Genomic DNA, 16,167 nt, shown 5'->3' on the forward strand with positions numbered 1-16,167 from the left:
CTGTACAAAAAAGAAAAATAATATACTCTTGTTGTTACAGAAAATAATATTTTATTATACAGATATAAAGATGTAAATGATATAATTTATTTCAAGCCAAAATCTACAGTAGTTCAATTGTAAACCAAAATAAAAAATAAAAAATTAAAGATAGAAAGTAATAAGTTATACCATGGAAACTGTAGCACTTATCAAATGCACCTCTGCCAATACCTGTTTATTTTTCTTCGTTAATACAGTGGTATAGCGTTAGTAGTACAAAACATTGAGTCAAGGACAACATATTTAGCACCTATATGTTTATATCTTGATATATTCTTGAACATTTGACAGTTCATGAAGAGATTTGTGACTAAATTAGTCGTATAAAGGGAATATTAAACAAAATGGAGGCAAAAATATGCGGCATCTTAGTGTTTCTTTTGGAAGCAGAAAAGCTTTCAACACAGAGTGTTTTAGAACCACACCCCAGATCAATGTTCAAATTCAAAAATAAAGACTAACTGTAAAAGACAACACTCTTGACTCCAAAACATCCAGATAATGAAACTGGATGTATCTTTTAGCACCATTAACAAGACATAGAAAGTTTTAAAAGTTCACAAGTTTCCAGCCACACTTCACAAAATAAACAGCTGTTTTTATTTTTAAAATGTCTGAAGGAACTGGAGTCATAATAAAACATTCGGTTTCTTGCTTGCCATCTCCCCTATGCAATCTTAACCAATGTTTATGGCTTTGACCTCGTTAAATATAGTTTTGGAAGCTGATATCCATGTTTAGATAAGGGTTTGTGGAACATTTGTCACAATGTCTGGACTAAGATTGATCTTGCTGTCTTTTGTTTAAGTTTTTACAGTGTTTGTCATGATATTATGCAATAGTACGTACTCCGGGACATCATTTTGACTATCTCGAAAATGAAGGAAATGGCACCAAGGGTATCAGGGATGTACAGACACACTTGACTATCATAAAGTAGTGTTATCTTCATTGGTTACTGGTGGATAAACAAAGCTGTTCATTGCAGGCGTATTGGCCCGGCATGGCCTAGCGCGTAAGGCGTGCGACTCGTAATCCGAGGGGCGCGGGTTCGCGCCCGCGTCGCGCTAAACATGCTCGCCCTCCCAGCCGTGGGGGTGTATAATGTTACGGTCAATCCCACTATTCGTTGGTAAAAGAGTAGCCCAAGAGTTGGCGGTGGGTGGTGATGACTAGCTGCCTTCCCTCTAGTCTTACACTGCTAAATTAGGGACGGCTAGCACAGATAGCCCTCGAGTAGCTTTCTGCGAAATTCCAAAACAAACAAACGTAGGCGTATTATTTAATTTATTTTGTGAGTTGATATTTAGTAATTGTTTATTTTTTCATAACACAAGAGTTAAAAGTATATCAATTTAAAGAAGATATTTATAAGAAGTTTGATTATGTAACTCGGTAAGAGTCGTATGTTGTATTTGCAATTACATTGTGGTTATTGTTTTATTGTTTTTTGAATTTTGCGCAAAGCTACTTGAGGGCTATCTGCGCTAGCCGTCCCTAATTTAGCAGTGTAAGACTAGAGGGAAGGCAGCTAGTTATCACCACCCACCACCAACTCTTGGGCTACTCTTTTACCAACGAATAATGTGATTGACCGTCACATTATAACGCCCCCACGGCTGAAAGGGCGAGCATGTTTGGTGCGACGGGGATGCGAACCCGCGACACTCGTATTACGAGTCGCACGCCTTAACCCACCTGGCCATGCTGGGCCAACATTATGGTCGAGGCATTACAAATATTGTTGACGTCACGTTACTCAAACCTTTGCTATTTCTTGTTACCTTAGTTGAGTATCGTTAAATCAGTACCGATTGCGTACTTCCCAGAAAGTTCGATCAGTGTATAAATACTAAGGGAGTACAAGTTAAGAAGTAAAGAAAAAATCTAGCGCAGTTTATTCAGGAAATTACTTGATGAAAGAAAACATGAAGTTAGCGGTCATGTGATTAATCATAAAGGGTGATATTTCAAAGTGAGTTTCACAGTTTGATATACATACGAATAATAATTTGTCTTGTTAAAGGGTGTTTTAAAGTAACTGAACTCGTGTATGTTAACTTTGGTGAAAAGGAGACAATTATTTACTGTTCAGGAGACAACTGTGGTAACTCATGGAGTAGTCTAAGTGAATTATTCACTGATATAAAGATAAGAGTACAGAAAAATAGTTACTATTGTCAATTGGATTCTAAAATAATTGAATCGGTGGACTTTTGACAAGAAAGGATAATTATTTATAGTTTGAGATACAACTGTGATGATATCTATAGTGTAAATAATTTCCGCTTTGTGTTTATTATTCGAATTTATGGTCAAGAAGTCACAGACACCAACTATACAAGAATTCTCTGTCCACTTTTGCATAAACCTCCGACATTTGTGTTTATAGTGCTTAGGTAGTCACGTGATATATCACGTGCTTACTTTATTTTATGTAAGAAGTTTTCACTAAATAGGCGTGCCATGTATCTGGTTCCCTAATAATATACAGTACTGTGCCAAAGTGATAGGACGAGATAATATTTTGTCATTCTTTCAATTTCACGGGGCTAATTCTTTTAGGTCATTACAGAATGTAAATTTCAACACTGTGGTGGTGCTTCACTGATCCCTGTTGACAAGTGAATGAGTCAGGGTGAGAATACTTATCACTCTTAGAATTTCCATAAACTTCTGCCAAGGGAATATCATAAGAGTTCTGCAGTACATTATACAGGGTGTGCACTTGTATATTTATTAACAGACAAAACAAACAGTGACTTTCCAAACACCCTGTACAATAAATCAGTTTAGTAGCACTTTAAAAATAAATCTAGATAAAAAGAGTGTTTAACATTTTATATTAAGTTTTATAGTCATGCCACAACCTAAAAAAGCAGAGGATTGTCAGTAGAGCATAGAGTTCACATAAAAGCTATACATGATTGTAGTTGCACTCTGACAAACTGCTGCAAACTTGAAATGCTCCACAAACACTCTTTAAGTACATCATAAATTGTCAGATCAAAACAGATAAATTTGAAAATAGGAAAGGATAGAGCAAAACATCTAAATTCATTGGTACTGATGTTAAATATCTTTGTTTATGCATCTTTCAGGATAGAAGGAAGACTATCACTGATTTTAACCAAAGAGCCCCGATCTCAGATTAATTGAGCAGATCTGAGACTTGGTCAATTATAAACTTGATAAATTAAAAGTTACTTCTAAATAAACTTTATGGGAGTGTATTAGAGACACTTAGGGTAAAATTCCAAAGTACAGTTTCATTAAATGTGGTGCAACAATGCCTGAAAGATTATCTGCATTTATTAAAACAAAAGGGAACACACACAAAATATTAACTGCTTGCTTAACCCAAGCACTTTTGCTGAGTGTTTGTTGTATTAAATTTGAAGATTGATAAAATTTTCATGTTTTACCAATGATTTACTTTCCATTGTTCTTTAAAAGTAGTCTGAAATCTAATTTTGCATGATACTGTATCTACTTATTGTAATTTTAATATCCATTTAATATCTTATATTTCTTTATAAACTCAGCACAAAGGTTATCAAACTAATTACACTGTTTAATTTACATAAATGAAAGTACGAAAGATATTTTGTGTTAGTCATGGAACCTTAGGGTCCAAGAAAATATACTTCCATGGATTTGAAAGTGTTTTTAATTTTTATAATTATCACAGTTAGCTATTTTATATATTATTTTTTTAGTGCCTGTTGTTGTTGTATACTTTAATACCAACGATTATTATCTGGGAGTATTCTTATCTTTTTCAGTATTATTAAGTTAAGTATTGTGCATACTGTTCTATTGCATCTGTTTTACTTACACAATTTACTACTAGCTTGTTTCTAACTTAGGTTTTGTACCAACAGCTTAATGCTTTAATTGATTGATTTGATTCTTACCTTTAACTGTTAGTTTGTGAAAAATATATTACAGTTTCACAAAGGAAAAATTACACACAAAGTAAAAGTTGCTTACTACTACTGTTTTGGCTGTAAGTTTTGTAACCAAGAAAATATTGGCCTTCCTATGTATGTTGTGCAGTTTTCACATCTCTTCTGACACAGTATCTGAATAAAAAGAGAAAAAGTAATAAGTATCCCATTTACAGTTCCCATGAACTATCATCTAAGTGACTAATTTTTGCATAACAAATGTTTCTGGACATTCAGGCAAAATTCAACAGTACAATGAATATCCAGATAATGTATCTGCAGTGAAATCAGTACCTCATGGGATGGTCTTCTAGTGCCACATTCATCATTGAACTGGGACAGAGAAGATTTTTTTGTGAAGAAGACAATGAAGTATTTTAATCCTCTTCATTTAGTAATTATATTCCTGTGGAACTTTAATGTAAACTGCCTCATCTGATAACACAAAAAGATCTAAATGATCTGACTTGTGACTTGTCTCTATCAAAGAATCATGGGGGACTTGCTGGCTTTTGTTACAGATTCTAGATATTTTGTTATAGCATATAGATTATACATTCTTAAATGCAATTTGTAATAAATAAATAAAGCTATTAAAGAAAAAGTTATTTTCATGATACATAAGAATATATATGATATATAAGATATATAAGAATATAAATGTATCATAACTCAAAAATTAGAGGTGATCAGTAATTTTGAAAATTATTTGTAGAATCAGTATCAAAAGATTACTTAGGAACAGTTGAATATTTTCTAGTAGCAAAAAATTTTTTTTTGTTGCCCAGTATTATGTGTATTTGAAAAGACTTATTTGATATCTTTCAAAATACAATATTGTGATACTTGCAAGAATATCACATTTTATTTCTCTTTCAGTTTAGAAATATGAACTGTTTAACTTAACAAAATTTTCAAATATCTTAGGTGACAAGCTTTTGTGTTTATATACTTTTACATATAGGAAATCTGCCTTATGCAGTACTGAGCTTATTTTATGGGCTAGTTACAGCCCAAGACATGTTTCCCACCTAGAAATTTTAGTAGTTTTTCAGGGATGACAAATATAGAGACCTATTTCTGATTTTCTATCAGATTTTTGTGGGAACAATGCTATGTTTAAATTTAGAAATGCTTGGATGCTAAACTTTTTTTACTTTAATTTAGGTTAACCAATGATATCAGAAGTGCCAGGATATTGCTAATATTTTTTGTTTATATAATGTCATACATTCACAATCTGGATATAGAGATGCACACAGAGACATATTGAGATTTTCAGAACAAGTTCCATCTATCTTTCTGTACACTCATTTGCTTTGATTGTTTTTGATCAAATAAATATTTAGCTTCACTTTTCCTTAACATCATGTTCAGTTTCCTTTCTGATTGAAATTCTGTCTGAGAAATTTAGTTTAACTTTGTGATAAATTCTCTGACCATGCCTCTTGTTATTTGTAGTTTCTACCTAATAGGTGAATCAATACTTTCAAGAACATTACAGTGTGATTATTTTGACTCTAAATACATGCATACAATCATGATAGTGATTATACTTAATTTTAAGAACAAGCATTTTTCTTTCTCTTACATTAATATCTTGTGTAAAAGCCAAGATACAACTGGTTTTGTCTAAAACGTGCTCAGCTTCTTACAAGTCAAGAATTTTTATTTTAAGCACCTTTGTACAAACATAGGTGAAATAGAATGAGTTTGGATTGACACATTAGTAAGAAATACTATTTGAATAGAAATGAAAACGTTCTCTATTTACATTTATATTATTCTGGCTCATTTAAAATATTAATAAACAATATATTTGTTGTGTATATTTTACTAAAATGTAAATGTACTATTTATTTGGACTCTGCTGTTTGGATACTTTGTAATAAGCGTGAGTAAAATGACAGCAATAAAAAATGTTTTAAACTTTTACTCATGACTCATGACAAGATATTTCTATTAAGTATGTGTTAACTTGTGAGGAAGGTTAGACAGAAGCCATATATATATATAAACACAAAACCATGGTAATTTGTTTTGGGAGTGAGGATAGGGAGTGTTCTCCACAAATCCTTCCTTTGAAACAGGTGTTTTTCCAACTGAGTTATCAGGGTTACAGATTCCTCACCCACTTAACAAAGAGTAACCTTGAGCTTTCAACTCAACAAACATCTAAACTAATTATACAACACTTGAGCTGCACATTTGGCTTCAAATTTAACTGACAGTTTTTACAGAAATAGTATTCTATCCTGACCAAAGCTTAAACACAGGACCTAGAGTTTGTGAAAGCTTTCTGGACTTACTGCTCTGCCATCTGATCTATAAAATGGCTATAGTCCCAGGGTAGACAAATTCTTTCTGAATCATTATTATAAAAAACAAAACAAAAACTATGGCCACTCAGCCAAAAGCTGTGTCTTATCCTTTTGATTTAAATCATGGAGATGATTTTAAATATGTTTTATGGGACTAGGTATTAACTTTGAAGAGGCCAGGTTAAGCCATTAATATAACTTCTTTGAAATCAGGCATGGATATTGTTGGAATAAATGTTTGACAAATAAAAACCAAGAAAACTACAATACAGTTCATGAAAGTTGTTTATTATATCTACAGATCCTGTGTTCATACAAAGTTTGCACTCCTACCATAAAAGCCTCAACAGTGACATTCACTATTGGCAAGTAAAGTTAGTATTCACCTCATACCTTTGGTGTGTAGTTTCCTATTCAACCATCAGACAAAGAACAAATAAAGAGTCTATTAGCACTCTTCGAATTAATCACTCATCATCAAAATGTATTGAATACTTGAATCTTCTAAGCAGTCTTGGGGCTCAATGTGTATTTCAGTTCTTTTGTTTGAACAATGAGGTTCAAATATGTTACTTTTTCACTTAAGACTACATTGAATTTGTTGCAGTGCTGACATTTTGGTACTTGTTATTCACAGTTGAGCTTTAAAAAATCATATTTATGTTTCAACTACATTTTTGCTAATCTGAAGTTTTGTTCTTTGCCATAGTCTGGAGTTTGCTACTCCACTAAATGGACTCAGATAAATCATGTTATTAAACACTGTAACAATTCTACAAATTGATGTTTTACACTTTCAGCAATCTATGATCTACTTCATATTCATTAATTAATACCATCCTGCATCCTTGCAGTTACTTTAACTGTACTAATATACTTATCTGACATGTCTCTATTTTTATGCTAACTGGTGGATCCTGTTAGGTGAGCTTTGTTATGTTTTTAAGGGATGTTCTGATACTGTTGGCAGAACAGTAATAAATATATTTCTTCATTATAATCTGTTCAATTCTGTGGTAGTTAAACAACTTTGAATTAAAATGATTTTAGAGCTCTTTGAAATATAATGAAGTTTTGAACTTATAACAAAAATGTGTTCTTAATTTAAAAGTTAGTTAATATTTGAAACAATTTTTCTTCTGTTATTTTATTTGCTGATGCAGCGGCTTTTCAACATGTTAAGAATAACATTGAAGGTCTTAATGGCCGATGTGGAGTACAAGACACAGACTTGATCTTTCTGAAAGGCTTAATGAGTTCAGCAGTTATGAGTTCTCTTGTAAAAGTAAGTTGAAAACAAATTTATAGTAATTATCATAACTGACAGTAGGAACATGAATCTTTTGAAAATGCAGCTCAAGACATCTATATTCAAATTGTTTTATCAATTCAAACACTCTTAAAATAATTTTTAACGTTTATGTATTACAAAAGATACTTATACAGTGCAAAACAACGTAGCTTGTAGTTTCTATGTAAAAAATCGCCTCACCCGCATGTTTTTTCTTTTTTGTTTTATTTAAGTAAAATATTATTAATTTTCATTAACTTAATAACATTAGTATTTTATAAAATAAGAAGTTTAATGGTTGAATCCTTACAGTTTTAACTGAGCAGTAATTTTAGAAGATATAAGAGAGAAAGGGAGTATGAGAGAAACAATTAGGCTTAGTGATGCAAAAGAATAAAGAAAATATTAAACAAAAAATTAGATGAAATTTAAATAAGAAGTGTTTTTTTTTTCTAATATTGAAGATGCAAGACAGGTTGGAGGAAACTGGTGGAGTTGCTGAGCCCATGGGAACAGAAAACATTGATCTTTTACATGTTGTCAGTGGCATATGTAGAGAGTTGGGTAGTAATCCTGCCCAGGAGTTGGCTGATATTCTGCATAGTCCACATATACAGGTAATATGTTGATGTGTAGAGTATCAATGTTTTTGAATGAAACATTTCTCACAATAAAGTTCAAATACAAATTATGACACTGCTGTAAAGAAACATTGAATTTTAATTCATTAAAGGCTCATTTACTGAAGTAAGAAGGATTGTATTTGATTATAGAAAAAAAAAAGATATAATATTTGTTCATAGTTATAAAATATATCAAAACATTTGATACTAAGATATAAAAACATCAAAGGTGGTTCACTGACTAAAAGTACGTTATAAACAAATATAAGCATATTTTAACATTGGGGTAAGAAACAGATTGGTAAGTAGCTGTAAAATGTTCAATGCCAAAGATATCTAAATGGAATAAAAAGATTAAAGTCTCAAAACAACTTGTTTGCCAATGTGATTTTTTTCATTATAGAGAAAAATAAATTGTTTGTTTGTTTGTAGTTAAGTACAAAGCTATACAGTAGGCTGTCTGTGCTCTGCTCATCACAAGTGTTGAAACCTGGTTTCTAGTCTTGTGTGTCTGCAGACATACTGCTGTGCCATTGAGAAGTAATATTGTAAATAAAGTATCTAGTATTAGTAGTTGTTACAAATTATGAGGGAGATTTATATTTCTGTATCAAGTTAGCTACCTCATTTGCATCTTGTAGTGTACATGAAACAAACATTGTTTTGCATGTACTTGGTTTTCATTTTAAAATTTCTAACTTGAAGCTATTTTATATCTGTGTAGTTTAGGTATTTTTATTTCTTGATGACAGGATATGCAAAGTATGTATTGTGTATTTGATTTTCATTTATTTTCAGGCATTGATAGAAGCCCATGACAGCATTGCCACCAAAAGTTATAAAGCACAAGTTCCTACTGAAACCTTGCCATTTCTTCTTCCACCAGCTGCTAATGGAATGACAGGAGAGGCCATCCGCATGGTTGGGATAAGTAAGCAACTGAATGAACCATTGGTAAGTTATGAACAGCACGAAAACTATGTCTCAATTGGTTTTATGTGGTAAATGTCTGATGCTGTTAGTTTCAAAGACTGTAACATTGCTTATGAATCATTCAGTGTCATTTTTTCTTATTATAATGAGGTAATCAACAGATAGAATCACAAAGCTCATTTATTTTGTTAATAAAAGTTATGTGCAAGCCAGGTCTGGACAAATCTTGGGTGCCAGGCTACCATGGCAACTTAAAGTTTCATCATAGTGCCTAGTATTTTCATCCATTTTATTCATGCATAGAGTTGTGCTAAATAGAACTTGAGTTTAGATCATTTCTGGATTCTTGGAGTTCTGGAACTGTTTTCTCATTTGTTAAGTCCTAAATTGAACTTTGTTTCTACATTTTAATGGCAAATTTAGCACTTCTTCATGTTTGTTAAGGAATGAAGCTCTGCACTTGCACAACATGTTACTAATTTCATGCCATTTTGTTTTTCTTTTTTATCTCAATTCAACTGATCATCGCATATGCTTAGACTCAGGTAGGTCTAAAGGCAGTTAGTTTAAGCAATACTATCAAGTAGTTGTTTATATCATGTGAGTGTGAGCATGCATTTATTGCTGTAAATGTAAATAAACATCTGCAGCTCCCATTTTCCACTACAAACAGTAGTGGAGTTAGGTTAGGCACACCTGGTTACTGAGTTTTTGTGTTGGTTTCTAGATCTAAAAATATTTGTTGAGACTTGGTATTAACAGAACATGGTGAATTATTGAATAAAACATAAAAATGTCCAACAATACAAAAGATTTCATAGTTAGGAAAAGAATGCCAACACTCTGTCATTAAATGAATGTTATGTTTATTATTATTGGAAAAGTAGATTTCAAAATTTCAAACCTATTTCTAATTGCATTGGACCACAAGGATTATCATTGATTTACTATTGGATGAGCAAGTTTGAGGACTGCAATTCACTTTTATGTTATTGCACAGGTTACTAATTTTCATAATAAAACATTTTTTATTTAACTGATTGGTTAAAAGATATCAGAACTTGCAGCAAACTTTTGAGTTTTAATAGTGGATCAGCAGTTTGTAAAACCCCAATTTATAAATGGATTAATTTCATTCTTGTCATAAATAGTAAATTTTATTAATATAAGTTGATTTAAATATTGAAATAAATGTCTTAAGAAATGTAAATAAAAAATGTCTTTGTTATCACTGAATTAAATTCTTTTTTAAACCCTGAATTAGCATATTTGGAAAACGATTTTTTTATCACTGACTTATTATACTTTAGAATTGAAAGTATTCTCAGCAGAATCTATATATTCTATAACTTTGCAATCTGTCTTGTTATGGAGATTTTAATTAGAGTGTATTCTCATATATAATAAAAGTTGCATATATATATATTGCAATGTCTTTGTGATATTAAATGATAATTTGGGATAATATGTGATTAAATCATTTCAAAAATAGTGCCTAATGAAATGAATATGAAGCATTATGTACACATACATTGTTTTTAATGCACATTAAATGAGCATATATAAATTATTTACAGATTTTAAGCTCTTTATATTGTAGGTACATTGCAAAAACAAAGTAAATTTGCACTAAAGTAATGAAATACACTTAATTTCTTTAGTTTTTAATTCCATTAGGCCATAGAAACATGTACTTCTAATATGTGTACATTTTCTTCACTGTCTGTGTTGTAATTTGCCTGAGATTACATTATGTTTGCTGGTGAATTTATATTTTGGCAGGGTGTTACTGTTAAAAGTGAAGGTGATAATCTTGTAATAGCAAGAATTCTTTCAGAAGGCATAATTGATCGGCAAGGTAGGTGAAAAAATGTTTATATAAAATATATGTTTTCACAGTGGTCACTATTCAAGCGTTTGATATTTTAGTATCTATTCTGAATTTATCTTTTATATGCAAATTGCAATAACTCAAGGTAAGAACCTGTGAAATTGACTTACTTATAGCTACCTGTTTATTTCCTGAATGGTATTACTTAAACACCATGTTGTGTAAGTACATCAATGACAATATTCTTTAATGGTTGATCACATGATATTTTGAGAATACAGCTTCACCTCTGATAGAATGAGATTAACAGTTTATATGGGTATTGTTAGTCACTCAGGTTAAATATGAAACTTCTTGTGAAAGTATACTGGATTTAGTCAGTTTAGTACTTAGATTTAGCTTAAGCAGCTGAAAATAGAAGAACTAATACAAGTAATCATTCCATGTCAATAATGCAGATACACACAATGCAGTATTTCATGGGTGTCAGAGGTCTTCTTACTCTTACAAAGGCAGTTTCTGTCACAGTACTGTACAAAGTGAAAACTTCAGACCAGCAGTTGCAGTGACTTCACCTTAAAAAAACAAAACATACTACCCAGGCATCTACATTATACTGCCAGTTTTCCAATGACCTATCCATCTCAGCATGTGATGCAGTTACATTTGTAGCTAGTAAATGCATAAAGCTATCCCAGCCCTTCCATGGTTTATATGTCAATGTCACAACTTACGCAACTGATGCCTTTGCTAGGACATTACTTTGGAAGAGAGATGCATATCGTCTGCTTGGTATGTGGAACATTGAGTCAGTTTTGAGCAAACTACTTATACTGTATCAAATGGCAGTGTAGATAAAGCTATAAGGTTTAACCAATGGTACAGAATAGTTAACAGCAAGCAGTTAATATGTTGCTAAAACTCCAGGAAACTAGAGGAGCAAGTTAGGCCTAGCTACCAACTTGTAGGAGGGAAATAAACAAGTTTCACCAAATAGTGTGGTTGTCAGCCAGTCCTCTCTGGACTGGTTGACTTTTGGTGTGCACCTGTTCAAGTACGAGATAGAGTTCTTAGTCAACATAAGAATGATCATGATACTGTTACATCTCAAGATATATCGGGTGATCTGAGCACTACCACCACTTGAGCCATTTAAGACTTTTTTTTTTCTCTTTTTTTGGCAAGTGGAAATAAACTAGATGTTAATAGAGAGGTCATACTTCAATTATGTCTAGGATATTTTGTTTACAAAATGAAGATAGTCATTGCTAATTATGATTCTGACATCAGCATCCTTAGGATGGATATATTGTAGAGCTATTATCATTTAGTTTTGCTTATGCAACTGGTGAACTAATGTTCCGTGGCATAGTTATCCATTTTTGACAAGATTAACCTCAGGATCAGTGGGTTACACAGGTTTACACCTGTTAACAGGAATGGTGTTCTGTGGTTTACTTAAAATTTGGTCTAATGCATTGGTGTCATGTAACACAGTGATAGATCCAGTATATGAAATTTGTTGTTTCCTGTCCATAATGGAGGTAGTTTAGCTCAGACCATGATCTCACTGAACAAGGATGAAGTCTCAGAGGTGTCCTGCAACTCTGTATAATTAGTTATCCTGCTATATGCTGAGAAGTTCATCTGCATAGTAAGCAAATTGGAAGTAACTTATGGTAATTGAAATGATATGGTTGTATCCACTCACTGTAGCATATCCAAAATCATATACATAGTTACAAACAAATTTGAGATTGCTAGTTAAGGATGTTTCAAACAGTCTAGACTGAATGCAGCTGCAGTATCTCATTAATTTGTTAGGTAATGTACTAATGTATTTATAGAACTTGGCCAACTGGGTTGAATAATAGTCACACAACATCACATAAATACATGTGATGCACGTCCAATTAAAAAGCCATCATGCAGCTTTTTTTGTAGCATAAGAGATGTAGTCAGTACTGAAGTACAACATATGTTTAACAATGGAATCATACAACTTTGTTCCCTAGTAGGACAGCACTAAGTGTTCAGATATATAATGCTAAAATTAGGGGTTTGATTACCCTTGGTGGACACACCAGATAGCCAGATGTGACTTTGCTATAAAAAAACAGAAGCATACATATACTGTGTTATTCTTACTCAAGAGAAGAAACTCTTCAAAACTGAACGATACTAGAAAGGAGAGGAAGAACTGCCTGCTGTCTTGTTTGTTAGTTGAAAATTTCTCCAGCCTGTTTATTTACTCAGTTGAAGTGTCTTGGTCATCAGAATTGAAGTAAATCTTCTCAGTGAACTCCACAGTTATTGCAAAAGATTCTTTTTGATACTTGCCAGTAAAATAGTTTTTAACTAAAAATACTACAATAACTTAAAGTATCAACTAATGTAAATTGCATTGCATAAATTCCCTTTATCAAAACTAAATAAAGTGATGCTAATTTTCATAGTTGTAGTGTCAATGCAAAAATATTTAGAAGGTGTAGTTTTTTAAAAATGAGATATTCTCTTTTTCCTAACACTATTTAACTCTTTAACTAAAAATTGCAGTGTGTTTTACAATCATGGTTCATGATTTTTATTTCATAAGATCTCTACACTATAAACCATTGTTAATTGCTAACATAAGTAACATACTGAAACTAATATGAAAAACTTAGCTGTGTAAATGATAGCAATAATTAAGTAATCTTAAAACAGTTATGTATAATGAAACAGAATTTATATTAACTCCTTTAATTTTGTTTTTGTTTTAAAATGTATGTCTTACACTTTTAGGTCTTCTTCATGTTGGTGATATTATAATGGAAGTTAATGGGGTTGAAGTCCACACCCCTCAACAACTTCAGGAACAGCTTAAGGATATTAATGGAAGTATAACATTTAAAATTATGTCAACATACCAAAACAATTTTCCTTCTGCACGTGTAAGTTGTTCTCAGTATCTATAATGATATTGTATATTCTAATTTCGTTTTTAAGCTTCTTCAAAAAACTTGGAAATAACCTTAAAAGGATCTCTTAACTTCTGTACTTTCATACTCCTTATTAAATTTTTAATATTTAATTTTTGCATATTTTCAAGCTTTTAAAGCATCTGTAAACGTTAGTACTTAATTATATATATATATATATTTTGAAAGTGTTAAACTTTTGAAAATTAGATACTTTTCAGAAGTGATATGTCTTTTTAAATTAGTAATACTATTATTATCTTTGAGAAGCAAGTCCATGCAAACATAGTGAAATACATCTGCAAGATTAACAGTAGGTATAAAAATATTTCCTACTGGTGTATGTATCTTACACTTTTTATTACACAATTTATGTAAAATGTTTTTGCTATTGAACAAACTTTAAAACTGCTTAACTGCAGTTAGAGTGATATGCTACTAATTATGTCATGTGTATTTTCCATTTTATGTAAAAATGTTTTGTTTTTCTACTTATACTCATTTATTTCTGGTGAAAAAGAATTTATGTTAATAAACTTTATATATTTCTTACACTTCCCAGATTAGTTTTTTATTGCTGCACAAAATTCTGATTTTATTGTAAGAATAGTTCAATGCTTTTGAATTAAACCTGGTATATTATCTACTACAGTATGTTTAGCATTTATATAGGCATATTTTATGTTATTTGTTTTATCTAAATGTAATTACTAGATTGATTGTAGTTTATTTCAAATTAAATATTTTATACAACGTTCACTTTCCTATACTTAAAGAATTGTTTTAGTCCTATGAACTTTATGGAGTCATGTGCTTAAATTCATTGAAGCCTGAAATGCAATATACTGTTCTCATTGCTCATTTCTATTTATTTTGTAGTCCTATTTGTGTTAGAAATTGAAATTAATATCATAATAGCAGTAACTACATCCTCAAGATAGCATGTGTATGTGGAAAAAGTGTATTTTAAAACATGTAAAAACATCACTTATGTGCTCATGATTTCAGTCGATCATAGTTCAATTTTGCTTAAAAATTTATAAACCTTTGTTTTTGGTAGCTAATACTACCTACACAGATAGGTAACAGGGTATTTTTAACTATATATGGAATCCTGTTTCAAAATATAACTTTGTTTTGTTACAGTGCTATTTCAAAGCTTTATATAACTATGATCCCAGTAAGGACAACCTTTTGCCATGTAAAGAAATAGGACTAAGTTTCAAGCAAGGAAATATTTTAGAAATTTTGAATCAACAAGACCCAAACTGGTGGCAGGTAAATATGAAACCTTTATGTTTTCTGTGTGATTTACAGATTTGACCTCTGCTTGTGTATTAAATTACTTAAGAGCTTCAGTGTGATTTTACTTTTAATTCGGTAAATGATATTAGGAAAATAGAAGACAAGTGATACATCCTTCATTAGTAAACATACAGGACAAACCAATTCTGTTGTTTTTGTTTTTGTAATTTTGTTGGTGTTTAATAAGAAAAAAATCATAATTCTTGATTGAAACATTGTGTATTTATTCTGTAGAAGTTAATTTTCCTAAAAAAACAAAAATCATATGATTATGCACTTGTATTATTATGCAGCTCATTATAACAAGTAAAATATGTAGCTATACTAAGAGTTTTCTGCCTTTTTGTTTTAATATAGAATGTTTCAAAAATTGTCGGTTATTCAGGTGTAGTGCATCTTTCATATAACAAATGGTCAAGAAAATTAAGTTGTTTTTGGTTTATACAGCAGTGTCCTTTAATGGTAGATTAGGTGATACCTCAAGGTTAAGACCTCCCTTAAGTTTTAATGGGTATGACCTGTAATGTGGGTAATACTAGTCACTCTGGGTAAATCTTATACCAAAGTCTAATTACTTTACACAGGATTTATTAGGAGAGAAAATAGTTTTGATCCAATAAAAGTGACCATTTCAAGCGAGTACAGGCATTGTGCTTGTGTTTGTAAATAATAAAAACTGTTCATTAAATTTTTATACAAGGTTATCCATTCTCAATTTACTTTCTCATGAATACAGTTACTCAATAAACTTAAAATTACTTTGTAATAAATACTTTGCCCAAATTTTGATTTATTCTGTAGAACTGTCTTATTTATCACTCGAAGAAACTTCAGTTTGATCTGAAAGTATATCTACAAAATGGATAGAAGAGAGAAATTTTAGTGACTCAATCACAAGATATCTTATTGTG

At 31.3% G+C, this 16,167-nt stretch overlaps 1 protein-coding gene across 18 annotated transcripts in view; it reads left to right on the plus strand.

Moving 5' to 3' along the window:
• The window catches only part of LOC143258664 (protein PALS2-like), a 113,782-nt gene that overhangs the window by 68,792 nt on the left and 28,823 nt on the right, over nucleotides 1–16,167 (plus strand). For 14 of the 18 annotated variants that reach the window (XR_013032451.1, XM_076518012.1, XM_076518011.1 and 11 more), the window contains 6 exons: nucleotides 7,477–7,598; nucleotides 8,069–8,221; nucleotides 9,026–9,181; nucleotides 10,943–11,018; nucleotides 13,776–13,924; nucleotides 15,098–15,229. Coding sequence is in view for 17 of the 18 variants with exons in the window: in XM_076518012.1 (XP_076374127.1) it covers nucleotides 7,477–7,598; nucleotides 8,069–8,221; nucleotides 9,026–9,181; nucleotides 10,943–11,018; nucleotides 13,776–13,924; nucleotides 15,098–15,229 (788 nt within the window). In the remaining variant the exon portion in view is untranslated. Of the gene's footprint in view, nucleotides 1–2,391; nucleotides 2,681–7,476; nucleotides 7,599–8,068; nucleotides 8,222–9,025; nucleotides 9,182–10,942; nucleotides 11,019–13,775; nucleotides 13,925–15,097; nucleotides 15,230–16,167 lie in introns of those variants that run through there. The other 4 variants (XM_076518013.1, XM_076518017.1, XM_076518026.1 and 1 more) reach the window with 2 other exon arrangements.

This window comes from Tachypleus tridentatus, chromosome 8 (genome assembly GCF_004210375.1).
Source record: "Tachypleus tridentatus isolate NWPU-2018 chromosome 8, ASM421037v1, whole genome shotgun sequence".
In the NCBI taxonomy this organism is placed as follows: domain Eukaryota; kingdom Metazoa; phylum Arthropoda; class Merostomata; order Xiphosura; family Limulidae; genus Tachypleus; species Tachypleus tridentatus.